The 23,424-nt window shown below is 38.2% G+C and overlaps 4 protein-coding genes across 4 annotated transcripts; 2 read left to right on the top strand and 2 right to left on the bottom strand.

Moving 5' to 3' along the window:
- The first annotated feature begins 46 nt into the window (after window positions 1-46).
- On the top strand, window positions 47-2,536 carry LOC117565629 (vacuolar protein sorting-associated protein 52 homolog). Its single transcript, XM_034244839.2, has 6 exons — window positions 47-1,002; window positions 1,057-1,272; window positions 1,328-1,483; window positions 1,552-1,670; window positions 1,729-1,849; window positions 1,907-2,536. Exons 1-6 carry the CDS (start codon window positions 268-270, stop codon window positions 2,534-2,536), a joined length of 1,977 nt encoding a protein of 658 aa, XP_034100730.1. The 5' UTR covers window positions 47-267.
- LOC117565636 (thioredoxin domain-containing protein 17) lies at window positions 2,533-4,103 on the bottom strand. Its single transcript, XM_034244845.2, has 3 exons — window positions 3,761-4,103; window positions 3,588-3,669; window positions 2,533-2,814 (listed from the first exon to the last, which is right to left on the bottom strand). The coding sequence occupies exons 1-3, from the start codon at window positions 3,909-3,911 to the stop codon at window positions 2,661-2,663; spliced, it is 387 nt and encodes a 128-aa protein (XP_034100736.1). The 5' UTR covers window positions 3,912-4,103; the 3' UTR covers window positions 2,533-2,660.
- A 140-nt stretch (window positions 4,104-4,243) lies between these two features.
- LOC117565634 (mitochondrial import inner membrane translocase subunit Tim21) lies at window positions 4,244-5,462 on the top strand. The gene is made up of 3 exons (XM_034244844.2): window positions 4,244-4,480; window positions 4,544-4,962; window positions 5,184-5,462. The coding sequence occupies exons 1-3, from the start codon at window positions 4,348-4,350 to the stop codon at window positions 5,349-5,351; spliced, it is 720 nt and encodes a 239-aa protein (XP_034100735.1). The 5' UTR covers window positions 4,244-4,347; the 3' UTR covers window positions 5,352-5,462.
- Window positions 5,463-5,527: 65 nt separating this feature from the next.
- Window positions 5,528-6,640, bottom strand: LOC117565632 (uncharacterized). The gene has a single exon (XM_034244842.2). It carries the CDS (start codon window positions 6,509-6,511, stop codon window positions 5,531-5,533), a length of 981 nt encoding a protein of 326 aa, XP_034100733.1. The 5' UTR covers window positions 6,512-6,640; the 3' UTR covers window positions 5,528-5,530.
- Window positions 6,641-23,424: the final 16,784 nt, after the last annotated feature.

The raw sequence follows: 23,424 nt of genomic DNA, 5'->3' as shown, positions 1-23,424 counted from the left end.
TTATCTATTGAGGTCGAACAATCGATAGTGACAACTTGCGATTGTACTGAAAAGTTCCAACAGCTGTTTGCGGTCTTGGCAAATATATTTTTATTTACAAAAAAATTAATATTTTGCTGGGACACACAAAATAGCCAGACAGCTGTCAATAATATTAGGCCAACAGTGTTTTAATGACGTCAGTCATTTAAAGTGCCGGAAAAGCATAGAAGTCGTGTCAAGCAGCAGCAGTGAAAAAAGCTGCACCCAAAAAAACATTGGTCAGCAATGGACGCTCTAAAAGAAGCGTCGTTGGACAATGACGAAGTCCGTGAGATTCTGAAAAATACCACAGATCTGCGCCAATACTCGCGTCAAATCGAAAAAGAGTTCAAGGATGTGGAGAACAAGTCTATTGAAGATTACATAGCCGAGTCCCAGAACATTGCCAATCTACACAATCAGATCAATGACTGCGATGATGTCTTGGAGCGGATGGAGAACATGTTAATGAGTTTTCAGAGTGTGCTCAACAACATTAGCACTGAGATAACACAACTGCAACGCAAATCGGTGTCCATGTCATTGCAATTGACGAATCGACAGTCCGTTAAAGCACAACTCTCGCAATTCATTGAGGACATGGCTGTCTCTGAGGAGATGATCAACATCATTATGGATACAGCGGTAACAGAGCGTGAATTTAGCACTCAACTGAATGTGCTAAATCACAAGCTGTCGCTGGTAAAGGAGCTCAGCTTTAAGGAGTCCAAATCAACTAATGACGTCAGCGATGTGCTGCATAAATTGCGTTTGAAAGCCATGTCCAAGATACGCAGCTACCTCTTGGAACAGATCTACAAGTTTCGCAAGCCAATGACAAACTATCAGATACCACAGAATGCCATGTTAAAGCACAAGTTCTTTTTCGAATTCATACTGTCCAATGAGCGGCATGTTGCTCAGGAAATCTGCAGCGAATACATCGATACAATGGGCAAGATCTACTACAGTTATTTTAAGGTGAGCAAAACATAGTTATTTACAGTTTATACCATTAATTCCCTTTATTTATAGAGCTACTCAACACGCCTGACTAGTCTCAAGTTTGAAGAATCTTGCACCAAGGATGATTTGATGGGCATCGAGGACAATGCCTCGAAAGGTCTGTTTGCCAAGACGACAAGTCTCAAGCACAAGAGCACTATCTTTACCATTGGCAAACGTGGTGATATTCTCAACCAGCAGCTGGAGGCGCCCATAATAGTGCCCCATGCGCAGCTCAAGAATCGCGTAAGCTTTGGAGTTCCCTTTTCTAGCTGTCCATTCATTAATCCTACTTTTGCAGTATACAGTTGAGGCCCTATTTCGGTCGGAGCAATATGCGCTTGTGGACAACGCTTGTCGAGAGTATCTCTTTGTCACCGAATTCTTTATGGTGCGCAGCACCCAAGCACAGGATTTGTTCAATCAAATCATGGGCAAAACATTGACTCTGATGATTGTAAGTGCATCTCTATAAGCTAATCTTAGTTTTATATATAAAAGCTAATTGTTCTTTGTATTTTACAGAAAAATCTGGAGACTTCCATTCACGATTGTTACGATACCATAGCCATGTTTCTGTGCATCCATTTGATCTTTCGCTATCAGCTCATGTGCCACAAGCGTTGTGTGCCCGCATTGGATAAGTAAGTTACGCTTTAAGATAGTTATTTGTTGCAGCTATAACATTATCAACTTTATCAGATATTGGGACTCTTTGCAAGCGGTTATTTGGCCACGTTTGGAGCACGTCTTTCGTCTTAATATACAAAGCATACACGACTGCGATCCCACCAAGTTCAACAAGGAAATGGGTCCGCATTATGTATGCATTGATCTACCCCATTAATTTATAATATATTAAACCCTTACACCCTCTTAGATAACACGTCGTTATGCCGAGTTTAGCGCTGCCATTGTGGGCATCTCAGAGCACTTTCCCAACGAGCTTGTCAGCCGGCTGCTACTGGAGCTACAAAACGAAGTGGAGTGCTTTATACTGCGTATGGCAGCCATATTTGCGACACGCAAAGATCAGCTCATCTATCTCATTAATAACTATGATCTCGTGCTGGGCGTGCTCATGGAGCATACGCGTGACAACTCCAAAGAGGCCGAGGCTTTCCGTGAGCAGTTGAACGCACGCAGCGCCGAATATGTCGAGGAGATACTCGCTCCACACTTTGGTGGCATCATACAGTTTGTCAAGGAATGTGAACAGTATTTTGAGAAGGATCAACCGGAGGAGTTGCGTAAACAGGAGCGTCGCAGTCTTGGGCTGGTGGCCAGCTTCTCGGCGAATTGGAAGAAATCGTTGGAGGAGCTTAATCGTGAAGTGCTCTTATCCTTTCCATCGCTGTTGACGGGTTCGCAGCTGTTGCAATTGGCGTTGGCCAGTTTGGTGCAATATTATCATCGTTTCCACAAGTTGCTAACGCCTAATGCGCGAGCACAGTTGACGAATATCCATGTGGTTATGGTCGAAATTAAAAAGTACAAGAGTAACTATTAAGGCGTCATTCAAAAGTTGTTTTTACTGTGCATTCCGAAATAAAATATTTGTAAAAGTGAATTGCAGAAACGTTTACACATAAACTGAAATTACTCTTTTAATCTGACTATAAGTAACTTTGTTCTTAATCCTCATCCTCGAACAACATTTCGACCAGATCCTTGTTGGAGCAGCGTTCGCCATCGAGACGTTGTGGCTGCTTCCAGCGCAGCAACGTTGGCAAGAACACCAAGTGGGTGTTAACATCCTTGCGGAATGGGCAATTCAAGTCTTTCCAGCTAAAAGTACATAAAAATATTTAATCAGCATTATCACATCACATTTTTAAAAGTAGTGGGGGCAGATAAACGACATAATAAACGAGTAAATTCTATAGTCAAGAGTGCTCGACTGTTAAATACCTGTTAAAATATAGTTCAAAAAAATATATATAACATAATCGTGAGGTTGTTAATAAACCAAATTAGAAATGACATTAAAAATAAGCTTATTAAAGTAAGCTACCAACTGGAACGCTATCATTTTAAAAAGTCTGTTAACAGCTTTTTTATTGGGGTTTCGAAAGGGAAATAATTGTGACCGATATATAAACTTCTGATCTTTAGCAATATTGTCAACACTAGCTCTAATAGTATCTGATATCCTGATGTTGTTAGGGGACGAATAAATTTGATGTTGATAAATGACATTTTGGTTTTATAGGAATTGGCCTAGTTAGCAGCCAGTTAAATTCACCTGTACCTCGCTTACTACTTGAGGAAATGACATTGGGTGAAGGTGATAAACATGGTCAACCAATGACCTGTACAACTTTTTATCAATAATGATTAGAAACATCTCTTCTTTAAAGATAATAGCATATATCACTTCTGGTAAATATTAAATTTTTGATTATCACTAAGTGATAATGCCCTTTTTCGTTGCGGGTGGCGGGTACAGCCATGAAAACGATCAGCTATCGGCTTTGCTAACGTTTTATCATGAATGTTCTGGGCGTTGTTGAAGTGCACACATACAGACTCACAAATATATATTTCATCACAATACTTACTAAGCGCGCTCTCCAACATCGACATGCACAAAGTGAGAATTCTCCGCAGCCTTTTTCAGGGCATCGTGTATCACGGGCTCAGCTGCGAAACAAACATTAAAAAAAACCGATTTGCGGTTTATAGCAAATGGTAATTGAATGCTTTTTGCGGTTGATAATACACTTCTATTTACCCTTGACACAGTAGGGGCACCAGCTTACGCCAGCTTCATCCTTGCCACCGCTGAACAAGACATGCACCGGATTCTTGCCATCTGTGGTCTCCAATTCCTCCATTTTCTTGGCGAATTCATCCCAGCCCTTAACATTGTGTGTGACTACCATGATTTTGGATTCTTTTAACTTGTTGACACCGCCGGCGAACGTTCGCTTGGCGACTTGATTAATTAGCGTTAGTAGTGACGTGATTGCGCACTTTTTAGTAACTGGCGTAAAGATTACGCACTCGATTCTCTTTATATAGTATGCTTGACTAAAATTTGTTGTGTTGTTGTGACACAAAACTTGCCGACTACGTTGACACCCTGTGTCAAAGTGTGACCAAAAAAGTACTAGATATACCAGAATAAAAATTAAATTTTAAAATAGTTACCCCCTGGGGGTCACACTGCTTGTACACGCTGAGCGATAGTTCGCTTATGTAAAATATCGTGTTGCTGTGCCATCGCCAGTGTCATCAAATCAGCTGTTTACGTTTCTATTTTATTTGTTTGTCGCTTACGTGCAGTTAATTTATCAATTTTTTGATTGATTTTAAGACATGTCCCAATCAATATTACTGCGCAGTTTTCTGCTGCACAGGCGAACGGTGTTGCAGCCAACAGTGGCACGTCTGAAATGCCTGGCAGCGTTGCATTCCAGTGCCCATTTAACACAACAAGCTTCTTCCAGCGGTGCGTAACACAAAATGTTTTTTGTTTTTTTTTTTTGTTAAATGTTATTATGTTCTTTTCTAGGCGCTTCGGGTGGCGGCAGAGCTCTGCAAGAGTCACGCGGTAACAGCAATGTGTCCACAGATGTGCGTCCCATTGGCGAGAAGATCAAAGAGAACACAAAGACAGCCAGTTATACGGCTATAATTTTAGCCGGTCTAGGCGTTACAGGCATTATGTTTTATGCCATTTTCCGTGAGCTCTTCTCCAAAGAAAGCTCCTGCAACATTTATGCCACTGCGCTGAAACGTGTCGTCGACGATCCGCGTGTGCAGGATTCACTGGGTGCTCCCATCAAAGGATTCGGAGAGACATCGCGCCGTGGACGTCGTCAGCATGTGGCACACAACAGCTTCGATCGTAACGGTGTACCACACATGCGCATGCAATTCTATGTCCAGGGACTACGCAATAAGGCCACCGTGCAGCTGGAGTCGCGACGGGTGCGTTTTAAGAATCCCAGTTTTCAGACAGTGTTTTAAATTGCGATCAAGCTTGGAGAGATACTAAAGTAATGCTGTAATTAATAGCGACCATTTGAATATATGTACTTCATTGATTTCAATAAGCTAAAGCATCTTTTAGAATCTCTCTTAGTTTGGCCAGTATCTATTGCTAACTTCTGCATATTCTATATTAATCTTTTGTTTTCTTGTTCTTGTAGAATTCGACGGGCAAACAGGAGTTTCGCTATTTGTTTGTGCAATTGGATCATTACCCACGCACCACCATTGTGCTGGAAGATAACCGAGCCTACGATCCCACACCAGAGCCTTCAACTGCGTCAGCCTTCGGCAATTTAGCCCTCATGTCGAATAGTCGCGACAAGTAGAGAAAGAAGAAGTCTTCCGCTTTCTACTCCCCACACTGAACCTGGCTTACAAGTTTTTAAATTCATTGTATAATTGTTATTTAATTTAAACATTGACTGAAATAATGACAAGCGTCTTCTCCATTCCTTCATTCGCCAATGGAGAAGTTGTCCATCTCCAGTATGGCGCCCGACTGATGTCAGTAGAGTTTCTTCCAGGGTATAATCTCCCAGGAGCGTATGATATGACGACCGAATAGAAAATCCTTCAGCTTGTTCATAATGTAGAAGGAGATGCCGAAAAAGGAGGCGAAATACAACCAGAATTGTCCCAAACGCTCCCAAATGCTCAAGTGATAACGGGCAGGCACTTGCAGCACATCCACCTCCAGTTCGATGATTAAACCGGGCTCAAGACGTGGCGCCGTTGGCTTAAAGTACGTCTCTTGCACCACCAGCTGAAAGTAGGCAGGATTGGCCTTGACCTGGCCGAGCAACGATTCCATTTTGTATTGCGCAATGTTCGCATGACTTGAATTGCTGTCCAGCTGCACCTGGCGAAAGTGCGTCTGAATGTTGCGGCCCGGAAAGGGACAGGTGAACTCCACGTACTGCTTCAGTTTCAACTCACCCTTGAGCAGGATGTGTCCGTTTTGCATCCGTGCTGATTGTGGCAATTGCAGTTGATGGGCAAGCACAGCTGGCGGAGTTAAGACACACTTGTGTCGCAGTTGAGCCTCGAAGAAGAGCAGCAGATCAAACTTAGTCAGGTCGGCGGGCAGCTCACTCAGTTCCAGGCGAAAGTGTAGACGATCTGTGACCGTATCACGATCCAGATCTTGTGTCCAATACTTACTCGCCTCACAGTTGCCCGAATAGTTTTGTGTGCGCGCATTAAAGTTGCCAAAGCTGCTGCAGGCCACAAAGCCAGGCGAGGAAGATGCCTCATTTGTGGCCAGGCTGGCCACAAAGACGTATTGATATTTAAACTGCACGTTGGGCTGTTCGTAGAGCACACGTGACTCCGAGATGCCCGAGTAGGGGCTGAGCAGGGAGACCAATAGAACCGGCAGCATGACCGACAAGGCGATGAAGACGACAACCAACAGCGATGCCAGCGAGCATAGCGAATTCTTGTACACTATAGCTGTATTTGTCGTATGTAGCGGTATAAATTTCATAATATATATTTATTTTCCACAATTTTTCGCTGTCAGTGCAAAAAGGTTTTCACCTGTCACTGTGTTTATGCTTTGATTAATTCAAATGGTTGCCGGGCAACGATAGTAGGTAGCTGGCGCCATCTGTTGGTTGTAGCAACCAGCTTTTGCGCAGCTAAATTTTTGTTATTCGTTAAGTGCGCAGCAATTTTCGTTAAGCAATAGTAATTAAATGTCGTTAAATTCAAACACTTTGCGAGTTTAAACGCTTTAATAGTACATACGAGAAAAAAATAAAAAAAATTATATGCTCATAAATTGTTGACGTTAAATTGTGCGCCTATCACTTCGCTGTTGGCAATTTAAGCGTGATTTTCGGTGCTTTGCTTTCAACACTCTCTTTTTAAACGGTAAGCGCATTAAATTTAAAGCTCCAACTTCCGATTTTTATGCGTTGCACATTAAAGCGGTGTGCGAAAACCCCCCAAAAATGTATGGTGAAAAAAACCAGTTGCTTGCTCTTAATTAAGCGCAAAATTTTTGTTGCGATTTTGCAAGCTCACTTTTCACTTTACGTTGTGGGCTGCTGCGTCTCTCATATATCGATATCCTATAATTATGTGCAATCAATACTTTTCCTGTATCGGCTTATGTTTATGCTCGTATTGTGAAACGGAACGCAACGGATGTTGCATTGACTGCGGAGGATCAATTGGAACAGAAATGCGTTGGGCAGTTGCTAATAAAGCGATCGATTCTTATTAAGGCGGATGCATTGAGTACGCTTCTTTTTTCGCAGCTGCGATTGATTTCAGCGCAATTCTTTCTCTCTGCTCACTGTAATTGGTTTGCTAACGATCAGTTAGTTATAATGAAGTAGTTCATTAAATGATTAATTCATTTATTAAGTTTTGAATTTGATGTTGACTATGAGCTACTTGAAGTTGCATATTATTTTTTTAGGATTTTGTTTTTTAATTGAGTTTATTATTCATTTTTGTGATTTCTCTTAAGAATTCATTTTTAATTACTGATCGTTTTGTAATGAAAAATTTCTGTATACAACCGCTTAAGTTTTAAAATTGGGTTCCCTATGAATAAAAAAGGTATTTCATAATTGTCTTAATTGTACTATATTTTTATTTTAATGAGTAACTTTTAGGAAAGAATTTTCCTTTATTTTTGTCATTAAAATGTATTTTTTATTCATTGTATATAAATGTCTGTCTCTAAGTTTGATGTTATTGCTTATGGATTCATTAAGCGATGGCATGAGTTTGAAATTAGTTTCTTTGAAATAAATTGTCATTTACGTTTATATTCTTTTCTTGAAGGATTATGAATTTGTCATTCAATTGTCAAGTTTGATTCTTTTGTGTTTATTGTATGTTTATTTTAGTGATTTCTTTTACAGGTGCCTCGAATTGTCACCCGCGTGACTTGTCACAGTTTTGCCACAGTTGATGGAACATTTCGGTGTTTTGTGATATGTGAGGTTCCCTTTCTGACTTTTATGGTACAATGATGGACATGTCCGTGTCAAAACTAAGAAAAAGCAGTTAAGAAATATGATGAATAAATAAATGAAACCGCAGTTTGACAGTTACAACATTTTTGTGTGAGCCACTTTGACAGTTAGACAAGGACGGGGAGCGCGAGTGTGCATAAAAATTCGTTTGATTGATTCAATGCTGTATCACACTCCCCACTCGCCACTCTCCGCTCTCCATTTCTCACTCTTCACTCCCCATTCACGCTTTAGAAATACACACAGAAAATCAATACATTGCTCTGGGATTTTTGTTGTTACGTCTCTTTCGCTTTACAATTGCTTTCCGCACGAGTTTTTATCTGTGGCGCTCTTGCCACGCCATTTAAAAATGCCAAAAAAAAAAGGAGAAGAAGAAGAGGTGAGGGAGGGCACAGACAAGATGGCGAGCACACACACCTACACACACACACAGACAAACAGCAGCCATTTGAAATGCAGAGCACGATGTCAGTACAACGCCAGCAGTGGGCCCATATATCCTTTTTCAACAAAAATTTCAGCTTTCACTCGCTACGCGCACGTGACTCGCTTGCCGCAAAGGAGCTGTTGAAGTGGCAAATTTGCACAAGGGTGTGCACAAGGGGAGAGAGAGAGAGAAGGCGAGAGAGCCAGTCAGGCAGAGAGTGAGCTTCGAGGGGGGAGGCACAGGTGTGTAGCAGCAGTTCAGTAGCAGTTTATTAGGCGCACCAAATTAACATAGCACTACTAATGACGACTTTCCAACCCCCAGCATCGGGTTTCTAGAGTAGCTCAGAATTCCTTTCGTTTTTTTTTTGTTTTTTTCTAAAATTACAACGCCTGCGCGAATTTATTTGATTTTTTGCAATATTTTAGCCGATGTTAGCTGGATGCTGGAAATAAAAACGGGGAAATAAATTTTGGACATCATCGTTCATTGTTAGCCGTTAGTTGATGCTGCGCTTTAATATTTATATAAAGTTCATGTCTGAGCTTCCTTTAGATAATATTCTATGTACTTGCATGTATGAAAATATTCCCCTTGCAATACTCAAGCGCTAAAGTGTTATACACTCGCACACATACCAAATGAATGGGGTAGCCTTGGATTGGATTTAAGTGGGTGAGGGTGGAGAGTACACACATTTCTATGTACGTATGTATGTAGTGCTCAGTGTGCACTATATTTGACAATCAGGCCTCAAGCATATGTTACCCGATAATTTGCCGAAAGTTTTAATGAAAGACATGGGACTCATTTCTCGTACTGTCTCCACTATATAAGTGTGTATCTGTGTGTGTGTGTGTGTGTGTGTGCAGCTTCCATCTTTCTCTCTCTCTCCATCTATCTCTTTTTATCTCCATTGCTGTATATGTGTGTTAGCTTTTGTCGCCATTTTGTGTCTCTGCTTTGTGCTCGTGTTGAAGTCATTTTTGATGAGCTCGAAAAAAGTTATTGCCTTCTCTTCTTGTGTATGTGTGTGTGTGCGGGTGAGTGAATGTGTTTGTGTGGAGGGTTGCTTTTATATAATTTTCATATTTCATTTCATAAATGCCAATTGCTTGAGTTGCCGCTGGCAACTGTATTCACACCATATCTGTTGAAAGTTTATTATAATGTCCATGCAAACGTTTCCTTTCTTCTATTGAAAGCATTATAATTATAATGTTAGCATATTGGGTTTATGCCAAGTTCTGTGGATGCCAAGCAAAAGATATTTCTACTAATCACCTTTCGACTAGCTTTATCTTTCTTCCTTATAAATTTTAATTTATTCACTTGATGTCAAAATTGTAATGCGTTTAATTATGAAAGTTATAATTTAAAATGCTTTTAAGTTTTCACAGACCTATTTTAAAACCATTTCAATAATGAATTTCTAAGTAGTTTTTAGAAAATTATTTATTTAATTTAGGTAGTAAAATTTCCTACTTGCATTGTAAAAATTTAACTTTATATTGAAGAAATGCGTTTCTCTAAAAATATCATTGTGCTGCAGGAGAATGGCTGCTTTATTAATAAAGTTAACTATTATATTGTATGCAATTATTATTTTTAGCATATTGTAATGTATATTACGAAAATTTAAATAATATACAAGTTGAAAACTGAAGAAACCCAAAATTGTGGACATCTACAGGATATAAAAGATGACAACTAACCTTTTGAGAAATCTTTGAAGTTTGCAACGTATTTGGAAAAAATACCGAGTAAAAATCGGAAGAGAGAATATAGAGGAACAATAAAAAACAAATGCTTTCGTCCCTCAGGTCTCAGCTCAGACGACAACGACAACGACAACTGTCCAAATCTGGGTGGCAAGGGGAGACCAGAAATGTCATGCAAAAATAATCGTAAAAAAAAATTGTTTGCTGGTGTTGTTGCATTTCTCTCAACCGTTTTTCCATTTGTTTCGCTTTTGATAATAAGCGCAAAACTTTGACAGTTTGTTATCCGCATTTTGTGTTATTTACATTTCGCTTTTTCGCGCCTCCCTCAGCGCACACCTGTTAAAGTTTGAGAGTGACAGCTCGACACATCCGCGTCCACTTTGCTTTCTAAACGACTCACCTGGGATCCAAGCCAATGAATGCAGCAGCTTCCAGTCAGTTCGTTTCAATAAAAAAAAAAAAACGGTGGAGAAAAAACGAATTGCTGCAGGGTATCTACCATTCGGTTAACATATGCATGTAATTTGCGGTTTTTCTTTTTTCATATTTCACACCACCTTCAATTTCTTTTGTTAATACTTTTCTCGCCTTTCAACCAAATACCGGAACACATTTGAGTTCCTTAATTGTAACCAAATGTTCAATTTGGATATTACATTTTTTGTGTAGGCTGCAATTAAATTTTTTACACGATATTCTCATAATCATTTAGGTTAAATATTGCATGCATGCGGTTTCCGAAAGGATGCCATGGCATGGAATGTTTTGTTGGGAGCGGGGGAAAAACATTTAATAAGGTGTTGCTGCCTCAATTTGTGGCAATAATGTCCAAAATATTTGGAAGTGCTGCGATGCATGTAAGTGTAGCGTGAAGGTGGAAAAAAGGAGCAGGAAAATTCAATTGAACACGAGCTGCAAGAAAAACAATTATAGCAAAATTGATAAAAATTAAAAATATATGATTACAAATACTGCAAGTTATTTGAGAAACAAGTTAGGTATTATCATGTTAATAGTGAAAATTTGTATTAGTTTAGCATTGACATAATTTTGAGATAGGCGTAGATGATTTTTTGTTAAATATAATAATAAAGGGAGTCTTGAATCCTATTCTAAAATCAGTTTAATTTTTATTGTTATATGTAGATACTTACAAATAATGAAATATTCTTTGAGAATATTTTCGTTATTTTCATAAAAGAAATTACAAATTTTTAAATGTATTAAGTTTTATATGTTAATCTTGATCAATGGAATTAACTGTGGTAATATTTACTCAAAATAAATAAGAATTTCTTTCTTTGAAGTAAGGAATCAATTAAAATGGTTTATATCATTTTCATTGTAAGAAATTCTCATTTATTTTGAACAAATATAACAACAGTTAATTCCATTGATTAAAACAATGGTCATCTTTATTAGGTTACGATCAGCTTATAATTTAGAGGTAATAAATGATCATTTTCATTATAGTATAATAAAGTTTGTAAGTATTGATGATTAGCACAGAAGATAAGCCAGTTGCTTCTTATGCTACTTAGAAATATTGAGTGAGGCTTGCCTTAAGAAATTGTCTCATTAACAATTTAACAGCATCAATTTGAGCTAACGGCTGCTGGATGTGTGTAAGTGTGTGTGTGTAAGTGTCGAATCATGTTGCCAACATGCCAATTGCACATTAACGACATAACACCGTTATAAACAGGGAGCCATCCAAGTGCTACCTGTGCGTACTCGCTACTCATTTGTGGAACACACGCGTCAGGCTGCCATTTAATCAGGGTTTGGCTGATTACCGCGATTACACGTTCTCATATTGATCAGGAGGCAGCCAACGTGCCACAGCACGTAGCACAGCCATCGCTCATAGCACCCGAAAACTCACCTCAAGCGCTCTCTCTCTCTCTCTCTGTCTCTCTCTTTCTCTGTGTGTTTGCAATTAGCGTGAATTGTGGAGTACATGACGCATATGCTGCTCCCCAGCTAATTGGATAGGCTGCGACATGACGTTGAAGTTGGAATTGGAGTTGGTGAGGAGTAGGAGCTGCCTTTGGTGTCGGCAGCTTCGACAGTCGATAGAAATTCCGCTATTCGAATTGAATTGAAGACACTTTTTTGACGGGGCACTAAATTCATAAAGATTTCGACGCCCATAAATGCTAATGAATATAATGACAACATTTGACACTCTAGAAGAGGAGGAAGAAAATGTGTAATTTTTAAATGAAAATGCAACAACAAAGTTAAACTCGATTGATTGAGATATTAGATTAAGCTTAAATGGAATTCAATATTATTAAGATATTAAAATAAGCTTAAATGGAATTCATTAAATTTATTTATTTTCTTAAGTTATTGATTCAAAATTCATAACACTTGACACACTAACAGAAGAAGAAAATAATGAATTTTGAAATGAAAATGCAACAACAAAGTAGATTAAGCTTAAATCGAATTCATTATGTTAATACAAAAATAAGTAATCATTCATTCTAGAATTAAGTTCTATAGTACATGAACAGAAATTGAAGTATATAGTGAAGTGTTGAAGTATATAGTGAGTTTTTAAATCAAAAAGAAACACTCAAAAATTATACCGAATAGATGATAAATTTGAATCAGCTCAAAGGAAAAAAAACACAAACGATTTCTTTTTATTCTAGAGGGAAGTTCAATGATGCATGAATAATATTCATTGAATATGCAAACATATTGATGATTACTTTTGATACGTTAAGATTTTTTCGATCTTAAAAAAAATTCATTAATTTATATACATAGCAGAGATAAAATATATGTTCTTTTAAATAAAATTGTAGCACATACAAATTAAAGTTTATAGATTAAGAACTTACATTAGGTTTTAATAAAATGATCTAAAAAATTCTAATAAATATAATTTTGTTGATTCTATATAATGATTTCTTTTAACATTCTAGCAGTGGATCAAAATAGTGGTTAAATTAAAAAGAAACACATATACATAAATGGAATTCAATAGATTAAGAACTCATAGAATAGAATATTTTAAATTACTTATAACAATATAAAACAAAAAAGATTGCTTCTTTCTTAAATATTCTTCAATAATTTCTATATAAGAATAAGCTCCACCAAATTTGATGAGTCCCGCTTACAGATCTCTACTGTAGATGTTAGCAGTGGACAAAAATAGTGGTTAAATTAAAAAGAAACACATATTTCAATAGAATTTTTTAAATTATTTATAATAATATAAAACAAAAAAGTTTTCTTCTTTCTTAAATATTCTTCAAAAGATTTTTAATAAGCATAAGCTTCACCAAATTTGATGCTTTGCTTATAGATATCAACTTTAGATATTATGTCCTGCAGTTGATGGCGCATCGCAGTTATCACAGCGGGAGCAAGTTGCCAACTCGTTGGGCGACTCTGGGTGGCAGAGTGGGGGACAACTGAAATTCTTTTGGGGCACACAACAATGCCGTTATAATTTCGTTGGCCTAAGGACACATGTCGTCTTTTTTATTTTAACAGCTCATTTGTTGTTTGAGCATACAAAGAATGCCACTTAAAAAAAAGCGAAGAAAGAATGAAAGACTGATACACACAACTAAAAAAGAAAAAAGAAAACTACATAAGATATAAAAATTGTGGTTCAGTTTATGACATCGCCGCTGATTGTGCGAGAAGATGTGTTTTTTAATTTGTTTTTATGATTCAACTTGAAATATTTGAGTTATTTGATACTTTTCTTCACACTTTTCTCTAATCTGCCAGCCACTCGAGCATATTAAACAAATTTCGAGGTTTTATGCTTCTGCACACCAACTGTTTTAAGTGTCTTTCGATCAGCGAGAGGCATGACGATACTCATTGCATATTAAACGCTGTCTAAAGGGGGGATTAACTCGTTATAAGAGGAAGGTTATTATTTATTTCTTAAACTATTCCTTCCTTGTTTTTTTTTTTGCTTCTACTTCCAGGTTTTTTTGAGACTTAAATATTCTAAATTAAATTAAATATTAAATTAAATATTCTAATATTATCTTTTAATTTCACTGTCAGCTTCTACTTAAGGAGTATCTTCTCGTCGTGTCCATTCTCAACTTCTTCTCGTTTTTTGTGTCATGTTGAGCAAATTGTTCAAAGATTTTTTATCTTCTTTTTGTTCCTCCTTAGCGCGCTTAATGTTTTCCACACTTGGCGCTTTTATGACAGTTATTATAAATTCATTGATTAGTTTTTAGGAACTCGTTCGGCATTGTTTCTTCTAAAGTAACAAAAAAAATTATAATTAAAATGATTAATAAAATGAAACAATAGCCTGAAGCAGGCTTTTGTACAGCTGAGAAATAAAACTGCCTAGTTTGAAGTTGGCTTATTGTATTAACTTGGTCATTAACATAATTCGATAGTTTATTTTTGACCAACGAACAAAATCTTATCAAAATCAACAGCTAATTGGAGCGGTTGTTGTGTCTGCGCTTTAAAATAAAGGCGGAAGCATAAATTGACCCAGTTGAGATGAGTTTTGTATTCAGATATTCGTAAAATGTATTTAAATAATTTGTAATATTTTGTTGTCTAAATAAATTTGTGAAATTAAGCAGAAATTATAATTAATAATTAGTTTCGGATTAATGATTTTTCTGTATTTCTTCTCAGGAAATGCGTCTTTGCTGTAAACATAAAAAGTTCCCACCCACTCTCTACACTCTACACACATCGCAATTGATATCAGCTTGAACATATCAATTTGCCACACTTGCACACAAGACATTAATTTTATGCCTCTATGTGATTAATATAGCTATCGAATAGATATCATTTCAAGCAACCCCATGGCATGATAAGCAACCCCCTGGAATAAATAGCTTTTGCCTTATGCCCAAATCCCAGTGGAACAAAAGGCGAACAAATTTCAATGATTGCCGTAACAAGTGCAAATTTTACGCCACAAAATCAGCTAAGGCTAATCAACCGCAATTGTACCCCTCCGAAAATATCCCTATACATATTTACTCTGTTTTTCTTCACATTTTCATTTGATATTTTCTCATCGTTATACTATACAAAAAAAGAAATAAAAGAAAAAAGGTTCTCACACGCAGACAAAGTTTGCCAAATTTTCAAAAACAAATTAATTCGCACTCAAGTGCAGGTACCGCTACAATCCCCCCTCCCCCACTTCTTACGTAACACCCCCACTTTCGGGGCATTGTTGAAAAGTTCAAAAAAGTTCAACCCTGTAAGCTCATCAATTAAAATTTTCTAGAGTTTTGGGTGAATGTTTTTTCAACCCTGTGTTTGTCAGAAAATTAAGCATAATTACATTTTAATCATCTTTATTGCTCTTTCACAAGTTTACTGTTATGTACAAGTCGCTTTTGCATTATATAGTATAGTATAGTATAGTACACTATATACTTATTTACTGGCCACAACAATTAGGGGTTGCGGTTGTCCGTTTTTATTGCCTCCCCACCTTCAACGGCAGACCGCAGACATTTTTTTTGGTAAAACGGTAGCAACCACAAAATTTCATAAACTTTTTTTTGTTGTTTCTGTCCCGTTGTTCTCTCTGTTAACTTCTTGTGCGCTTCATCAATTGCTAATGAGTGGAGCGCTTGAGGTTCGGGGATGTTACTTCCGAGTCTAAAGTGACTGAAACCAGCTGTTGTCATTTACTTACTTCAATTGGGGAGCTCTTCTTTCCTCTCCACTCTTCTTAATCTGCCTTGCTCAGTTTGAACTCTGTTGAACTGTTGTCCACTTGAGTCACATTTTATTTAATTTGTTGCCCGAATCAATTTTCAGCATAAGTAAATGTTAATTTCTTCAACAAATTGTGATTCGGGTTAGACAATTGAATTTCAATTTCAATTTTCAACTTGTTTGTAGAATTAAATTAATTTCTTAACAAGTTATAATTTTTGTTAAACGTGTTTGGATTAATGGGCACATACTAATAACAATTAGCAGATTTTTTTTTAAACGTAATCACAATTTCTGCTAGCAACTTCATTTGGAATAAATGGGAAATAATTTTAAAGTGTTTTTTAAACGTTTTAAATTTGAAAGCAATACGATTTAACAAAATTTTTAAAAATAAGAAAAATTTCTGTTAACCACTTCATTTGCAATAAATCGGAATTATCTTTCAAAAGTTTTTTATTTGATGATAATAAATATCTTGCAAATATTTTCAATAAGGTTGTAAAGTTTATTGATTAATTTTTAAAAAGTGTATTAAATGAATTTAAAAATTTATTCTAATACTATATGTTCTAATATTATTTATTTTAATAATATTTAAATTAAGAAATTATTATTGGCGGGCATTCTGGTATATTTTGCATTTTATGGTATATTTTAAGTTTAATACTATTTCAATATCCTAAATATACTCTTTAGTATTATTTTGGTATATTTTATAATAATAACGCTTTCATTAAAAAATAGATCTTTTTATATAAATGTAGCTTTTTGGTTTCATTTTTTAAAGGATTTTTTTTAATCCTTTTTTATGGATAGGAAATTATTGGTAACTTTTACTAATAATATAATGTGACATTTTTCAGCTTTATATTTATTGCTCCCTCAATTCCATTTATATTGTAAAGTTTAAGACGTTCAATAATGAATTAAGTCAAATATATATTCAATTATATGCGGAATTAAAGTAAATTTATTACAGATAAGTTTTTCTCTTTGCAAAATCAAACACATTCGCATTGATGGCATATGCTGAAGCATTTCGGCAAATCGAATTGAAACAAATGTGTAATTTGAAAGTGGCATAGAGATAGAGAGAGAGAGATTCGCTGTTGTCTTGCAACTCAGGCTTATCGCAGAGAGGAGACTCTTTCAATGCACAAAAATTGAAATCAATTAAAATGACAACAAAAGTGGCCATAAATACCGATATGTCCAGAGTGCCGCTGCTTTTTATGGTCGTGCCGCAGCAGCAGCAACAGCAATAGCAACAGCAGCAGCCTTTTGGTTACTCTGGCAAATCTAATGAAGATTTACTTTAGGCCATAACACATGGTCAGCAGCAGCAGCAGCAGCGTTGCCGGTGGTTGTGGCGCTTAAGTGGCAGCAACAGCATCAGCAGCAGCAACAGCAACTGCAGCCACCTCGTGGCCATTTATTTGGAATTTTACATTTTACAATCGCAGCAGTGAGTTGGGACTACTATTCGGACATTCGGGGTTTTGTGGGGGTGTTAGACCGATGCGTGCTCACAGCACACAACAACAGGCAATTATAAGCGTTGTACACAGCAGCAGCAGTGGCAGCTTTCCCCCCAGCCCCTTCTCCCCCTTCCATTCAGGCAATGCCGTCGTCAGCCATTTCTAACGGTGGCAATAGCTTTGGCGACAGTGCCAGAAGAGGGTGTTGCAATTGGTTGGATGAGAAGTGTGAGGAGTGAGAGGAGTAGGTGGGGAGGGTGGAGGGGGTAGCTGGCAGGCAGCATATGGCAGCCATTGGCATTGCAACACATAAAGTTCGATTTTGTTGTTGCCGTTGCTGTTGCATGGGATTTATGTGCGCTATGTGCGGTTATAAATTCCGAATACATGAATAGCTTTTGCTCAGAGTGAGAGAGAGAGAGAGAGCGAGAGATCTATGCGCCAAATTGCAGCAGCAGTAGCAGTAGCAATAGTGGCTTTCCTTTTCTGGTTTTGTGGCATGCCTTGTGCCACATTTCGTTTTGTGCTCTCCTAATATTTTTCAATTAGACCAACAACAACAACAAGAACTACAAACGGGCAACGCATGTGAATGTGATTCTTCTAAATTGCTTCACTGCGCAATTATTTCAATTTCGAATGACTGAACGGTCAGTTGTACTAAACTACAGTGAAGACTCCAAATAGCGAACAACCCCATAAGAAGGACACTTTTGCTAAGAGAGTAAGGAAAGTTTCGGCACCGCAGTTGCTTGCCTAGTAAAGCATTTCCCCTAAGAGAGAGTTTCCACTGTATTATGTAGTTAGCCAGCCACCCAATTGGCTCAAAACCCGCCCACAGAAATGCTCTCGTATTGTCGTTATTTGAGTTTCTTGGCTCATAAATCAGTTTGTTGCCTTTTTAATCCGTTTTAATTGCTGTTCGTTGGTCAGACTATGAATGTCGCAGTCGGAGTCGTAGTCAGAGTCACAGTCACAAGGACTAAGGACCAAACCAACTAGCCCCTCCAACCATTCTTTTGCTGTTGTTGTTGTTGTTGCTGCTGAAGCGATTAAGAGCAGGGCGTCCATTATACGCACACACACACTACACACAAACACACGCTTACGTATTCAAACACATGTATCGTTGGCATCTGTAAGCCTTAACGGCCATTATAAACGTTGTATGCAGTCTAAAATGGATATAAATGTTTTCTTGCAGCTAAGAACAACAACAAAGAATATTTCACTTTTAAGCATAGCTACATTCACACATACACACAAACACGAATAAGTATTTTTCAATTGTCTCCTTTTTATTGAAATCGATATTCGCATTATCGCACTCACAAGCCGTGAGTCACGGTCCAGGATGTAGATCAATTGGTATTTAATTAGCGATATCGATAATCATCGATAGTTCAGTGTCTAATTAGATTCGCAAGCTGCCGTCAGCTCAATTTTGTCGTGGGTGAAAATGTCCTTTTTTTGTTGTGAAAAGTGCTTAAATCAGTTTAAAAGTGCAATCCAGTGTTAAAATAATAAAGTGCAATAGTTATTGCATATTTGCAATGCATAATAATATGCATAAGTGTTGTTTTTTGTTTTTGTGTTGGAGGTGCTTCGCTGGCCACGAGTGGCTGGCATCGTGGGGTGCTGCTGCTGTTATTTTTTTTATTTTTTATGTTGCATTTAAATATTATAAAATATCTGTTTTTTAAGTTGCAAGTCTGCTTAATGCGTCGCAATGGGTCGATTTAGTTGCTAAAGTTCATCAGTAAAATATGCAATGCAAATCAGAAGTTTTTTTTTCAGGAGTGCGCGCGTTTTTGTTTTTTTTTTTGGCGCCGTGTTAAAATTTCATACATCACGTATGCGAGAGTGAGACAAGCAGTCTACGGTACGCGAGCGCAAGGCGAAGGTGTCAATTTCGGTAAAAGTAAGAAGAGTTTAAGCGCAGTGTTCGGTTTCGTGTGGGTGTGTGTGAGTGTGCAAAACTCGACAGCTCAACGGCTTGAGAGCAACAACATCATGAGCTAGTGGTAAGTGACGAGATGTCTATTTCTTATTATTTTTGTCAACAAGCAAGGCACACGAACACACACACGTGAAAGAGAGTACTCGAATTCTTTGGAGAATTACATTGGTGTGCGCTCGTGTCGGTTCGTAGTTAAAGCTGTCGTTAAATTGGTACATCTGCACCCAAATGGGTACATTTCCATTGGTACCAAATCTGGTACATTTATATCAACAGGGGGACATTTTCATAAAAAAGGGGTACATTTTTCGCTGTTTACTGTTTTGGGTACATTTTCAAACGGGTAGTAGACTTTTAGTTTTCATTGTCGCCAATTACATTATGCATATACAAAAAATTAAAATACGCTCTACCATATTTAAAATAGTACACTTTTACGTACAACAAAATTGTACTTTCTGGCATTGAAAATGGTACATTCTTGCATACTTTTGGGTACAACAACCATTGCTCATGCCTACTCCCACTTGAGCAGTTGTTGTTGCTGCTGCTCTTTGTTAGTGGCCGGCCGATGACATGTTGAAACTCGCGCGCCAATTTAACACTTGTCATTTGGTTTTCGTTTTGTGCGTTCACATTTGCTTATCTTGCTTTGTATGCGTGTGTTATACCTTTGCATATTTGCGTATGTGTATTTTGCACGGGGCGTCGCGCAGACGTATCATTTTCATTATAAATTTAACCAGAGATCTGCCCGAGGCTCTCACTGGGCATAAGCCACGAATTTATGACATTTTGATTTGCGTGAAATTTGCTTTTGGCACGCATGCGTCGTCTCTGTATTTTTCCATTTTTTTTTCTTTCTTTTTATTTACTGGGCATTGCCCATTGTGTCACGTGCTACGCTGTCTGCTGTCTGCTGCTGCATCATCAACTGTAACTGCTGCTGCTGCTGCTGTCGTCGTTATCCTTTTCGTTCTGTGTCACATTAAATGCGCTTAAAGCGCTAAACAAACGCGTCCAAGACAGCGCTGAAGCCAAAGCTGCTGCTGCCGTTGCTAGGGAGCGGGAGAGAAGGGGAGGGAATGAAGCCCACCTATGCGTGTGCTGTGCACATTTAGCGTCATCGTTGGCGGTGCCCTGGTGGCTTGGGCTGCGTTTGCCAATTAAAGCGAAATATGCGCGCATGCGCTCAGCAGCCATGAGCACAGGACACAACACAAGGTAGACAAAGCGTCGCGTCAGAGGCAGAGGCAGAGGAGGAACCTCTGTGCTCTCTGTGCTGTGGTAGAGAGTCGCAACACAATTTTTGACATTTTTATGAGCATGCAGCGCATATATCAAGTTGGGCGACGACGATGGCGATGGCGACTTGCGTTTGTTTTGTTTGTTATTATTATTTTGTTTTGAATTCTTCTTTTTTTGCTTTTTGCACAACGAAATGGAATTCCGCACATAAAGTGCGACGGCGCCCACGTAGGCCAAAAACACGCTGCTGCTGATGCCCAGAGGCGCCTGTTTCGCGCCTGCGCTGTGGCACTGTGGCAACCACAAGGGCCAGAGTTGCAGTTGAAGTTGGAGCTGGCGATGGCGTCGTCTGCCTGCCAAGGGGACATATATCGTGCGAATATTATTTATACACGTTCCATAGCATCAACTCAAATGCAAGGCAAATATTTGTGACACGCTTAAATACCCTGTAATTGGTATTTTATGAAAAGTGTGTAAAACCTGTTATTTTAGTAAAACAACAATGTTAATATTGCATTGCTAATTTATTGTACCTAAGGGAACTTCACTTACTTTATCTTAGTTTTAGAGCTTTGTGAAGTATTGTTTAGTCGATGCCTTCCATTTGAATATTTGGATTGCTCCGCCAGAGTAACTGACTTATTGACCAAGTGGCCAAAACATGACCCGCTAGACGGCTCCACCACCATCACCACCACCATCAGCATCAGCAAGCAAACAACAGCCAATAACCAGGCAGCACAAATTGAACTGTAGGTGGTGACCGCTGCTGGGCTCTTGTCATCTCCCGTTGTTATTTGGCTCATAAATTTGTGCTGCAATGATTTTTACGTTTGTTTGCGTTGTTGACTTCGTTTCGTTTCGTTTTTTTTGTCTCTCCTGTTGCGGTTTGATTTGTTTGAACACCCAGCACAAAAATTTCCCGCACTGAATTATTGAAGCTGGAGCCAGCCAGCGATTTATGACCGTGAATTGGGAATGGTGGTCAGAAAAGCAGCAGAAAAGATATATACACATATATGTGCTATATATACTATATGTATGTGTGTGTTCGTCAGTTGAGGGAGCTACCAAAATCGATTGGTTGTTGGCAATTTATTTGGTCTGCTGGTTATGGTTATGTCAAAATATGTGTGATATGTAAAATAATGAGTTTGTTGTGGTTGCACGTGCATTTATTTATTTATTATTTAATGTTTTATTTTAAAGTTTCTCCCGTGACATTTTTCTGATTGGTGGCAAACAATTTTGATTAAATGCATATTTATTTTGTGGTTGTATATTTATATTTCATTTATGTTTTAAAAGTTTTGTTTATGCTCTTCCACATTCTTGGGATTTTCTCTACTTAATCAAGAATTTAGTAAACAGATTCCCAGGCATATTCGAATTATAAACATTTAATTATATTGGGTACCAAGAACAGTTTTTCTACAACACGCCAAGCTGTGATTTTTATAATTTTGTGTTCAAAATTCAAAACATTTAATTATGTTTTTTTCTACGACGACTTTTGGCAGTGGCACACACGCATATACACCCAATACACACACCCAGTCATAAACACAAAAAAGTGAAGAAAAAAAGAAGAAAGATAAAACGATTCACGAATCTCTTTTTATAAATTAGTTGAAAGGTGCCTACATGTCTGCCATAAAAACAAAAGCCATCAGCATTGACCCAGTGGCCGTCGTCGTCGTCGTCGTCATCGTCGTCATCGTCGTCGACGTCGTCTCCGATCTCCAGACATATTGAAAATTAAAGCGAGCGCACGTTTAGCCTGCGGCTGGCTCGAGAGCTCGAGAGCGAAGCCTTCAGAGTCATAACTCCAACGAAAAACACTTTGCAGATCATTGATCATCATCAGCAGCATCCAAAACATTCGTCGAGTTCAGAGAGATACCTCTACAGAGAGAGAGAGAGAGAGAGAGAGAGAGAGAGAGAGAGAGAGAGAGAGAGAGAGAGAGAGAGAGAGAGAGAGAGATCGACAGCTTTGCTGAGAGAGTGGACTGAAGAAATTGTGATTATGATTCATAAGCGACGACGAGGTTCTTGTTCTTTTTTTTATTATTATTTTTTCGGGACCGTAAATTACCGGAATTACTCGAATGTTGTTCGTATTTCGTCTTGACTCTCATTCGTTTTTGGGATCGTTTTTGGCTTAAAGCAAGCTGGCCAACAGGCCAACACCTTTGAGTGGCTTGGCGTGCCTTTTCGCTGTTCTCTTTTTTGTTCTCATTTCTTTTCATTTTTTGTTTTTTAGATAAATGAATTTGCGCTACTTCAAGCGTTGTTGCGTCGGCAGCTACCAAAAACACCGTGCTCAACTTGCCCCAGCCAGAGACACAGATACACAGACACAGATACAGATACAGATGCAGATAGCGATACTGAAGTTTTGGGGCAGTGTCGAGGGTCGTCAACAACAGCCACTGGCTGCCGCTGTTGCTGCTGTTGCAGCTCGTCAGTTGCTTTGATTGAAGCAGTCAGTTTCAAAGTCGAAGTTCGTCTTCCTTCTTCTGCATCATGCAAGCTTAACTGAAGGCCCAGCGCAATTATACCGAAAACCATCCATAATTATAGAGCGGCAACATATTTCGAAGTTAACACTTTCGTAGCATGGCTTTGGGAACTTGCTGCAGGCAAATTTTATTGATGCATCACAATTTAATGTGCAGTTGCTTGGCACAGGTTTTTCTCTTCTTGATTTTGTTTTTGTTTTTGTATATATTTTGGGATCGACATTGTATCGCATCCCATCACATCGCATCGCATCGCATCGAAAGATCATCATTTCATAAGGGACAGCAGCCAGGCTGCTGGCTGGTCATTTGGGTATTGTAATTTTTTAATAAAATTTTGT

The sequence above is a fragment of the Drosophila albomicans genome, chromosome 2L (assembly GCF_009650485.2).
Source record: "Drosophila albomicans strain 15112-1751.03 chromosome 2L, ASM965048v2, whole genome shotgun sequence".
Taxonomy (NCBI): Eukaryota; Metazoa; Arthropoda; class Insecta; order Diptera; family Drosophilidae; genus Drosophila; species Drosophila albomicans.
Note: the sequence above shows the minus strand (reverse complement) of the source record. Positions and strands in the feature narration are given on the sequence as shown.

Excerpts from the sequence above, each read along its gene's own strand:
- LOC117565629 (XM_034244839.2), top strand. The coding sequence starts at position 268 with ATGGACGCTCTAAAAGAAGCGTCGTTGGACAATGACGAAGTCCGTGAG. Across the intron at positions 1,003-1,056 it reads TCTACTACAGTTATTTTAAG|AGCTACTCAACACGCCTGAC; the intron begins GTGAGCAAAACA and ends CTTTATTTATAG. Across the intron at positions 1,850-1,906 it reads AGGAAATGGGTCCGCATTAT|ATAACACGTCGTTATGCCGA; the intron begins GTATGCATTGAT and ends ACACCCTCTTAG.
- LOC117565632 (XM_034244842.2), bottom strand. The coding sequence starts at position 6,511 with ATGAAATTTATACCGCTACATACGACAAATACAGCTATAGTGTACAAG.
- LOC117565634 (XM_034244844.2), top strand. The coding sequence starts at position 4,348 with ATGTCCCAATCAATATTACTGCGCAGTTTTCTGCTGCACAGGCGAACG. Across the intron at positions 4,481-4,543 it reads ACAACAAGCTTCTTCCAGCG|GCGCTTCGGGTGGCGGCAGA; the intron begins GTGCGTAACACA and ends GTTCTTTTCTAG. Across the intron at positions 4,963-5,183 it reads TGCAGCTGGAGTCGCGACGG|AATTCGACGGGCAAACAGGA; the intron begins GTGCGTTTTAAG and ends TTGTTCTTGTAG.
- LOC117565636 (XM_034244845.2), bottom strand. The coding sequence starts at position 3,911 with ATGGTAGTCACACACAATGTTAAGGGCTGGGATGAATTCGCCAAGAAA. Across the intron at positions 3,670-3,760 it reads GTGCCCCTACTGTGTCAAGG|CTGAGCCCGTGATACACGAT; the intron begins GTAAATAGAAGT and ends TTTGTTTCGCAG. Across the intron at positions 2,815-3,587 it reads GATGTTGGAGAGCGCGCTTA|CTGGAAAGACTTGAATTGCC; the intron begins GTAAGTATTGTG and ends ATGTACTTTTAG.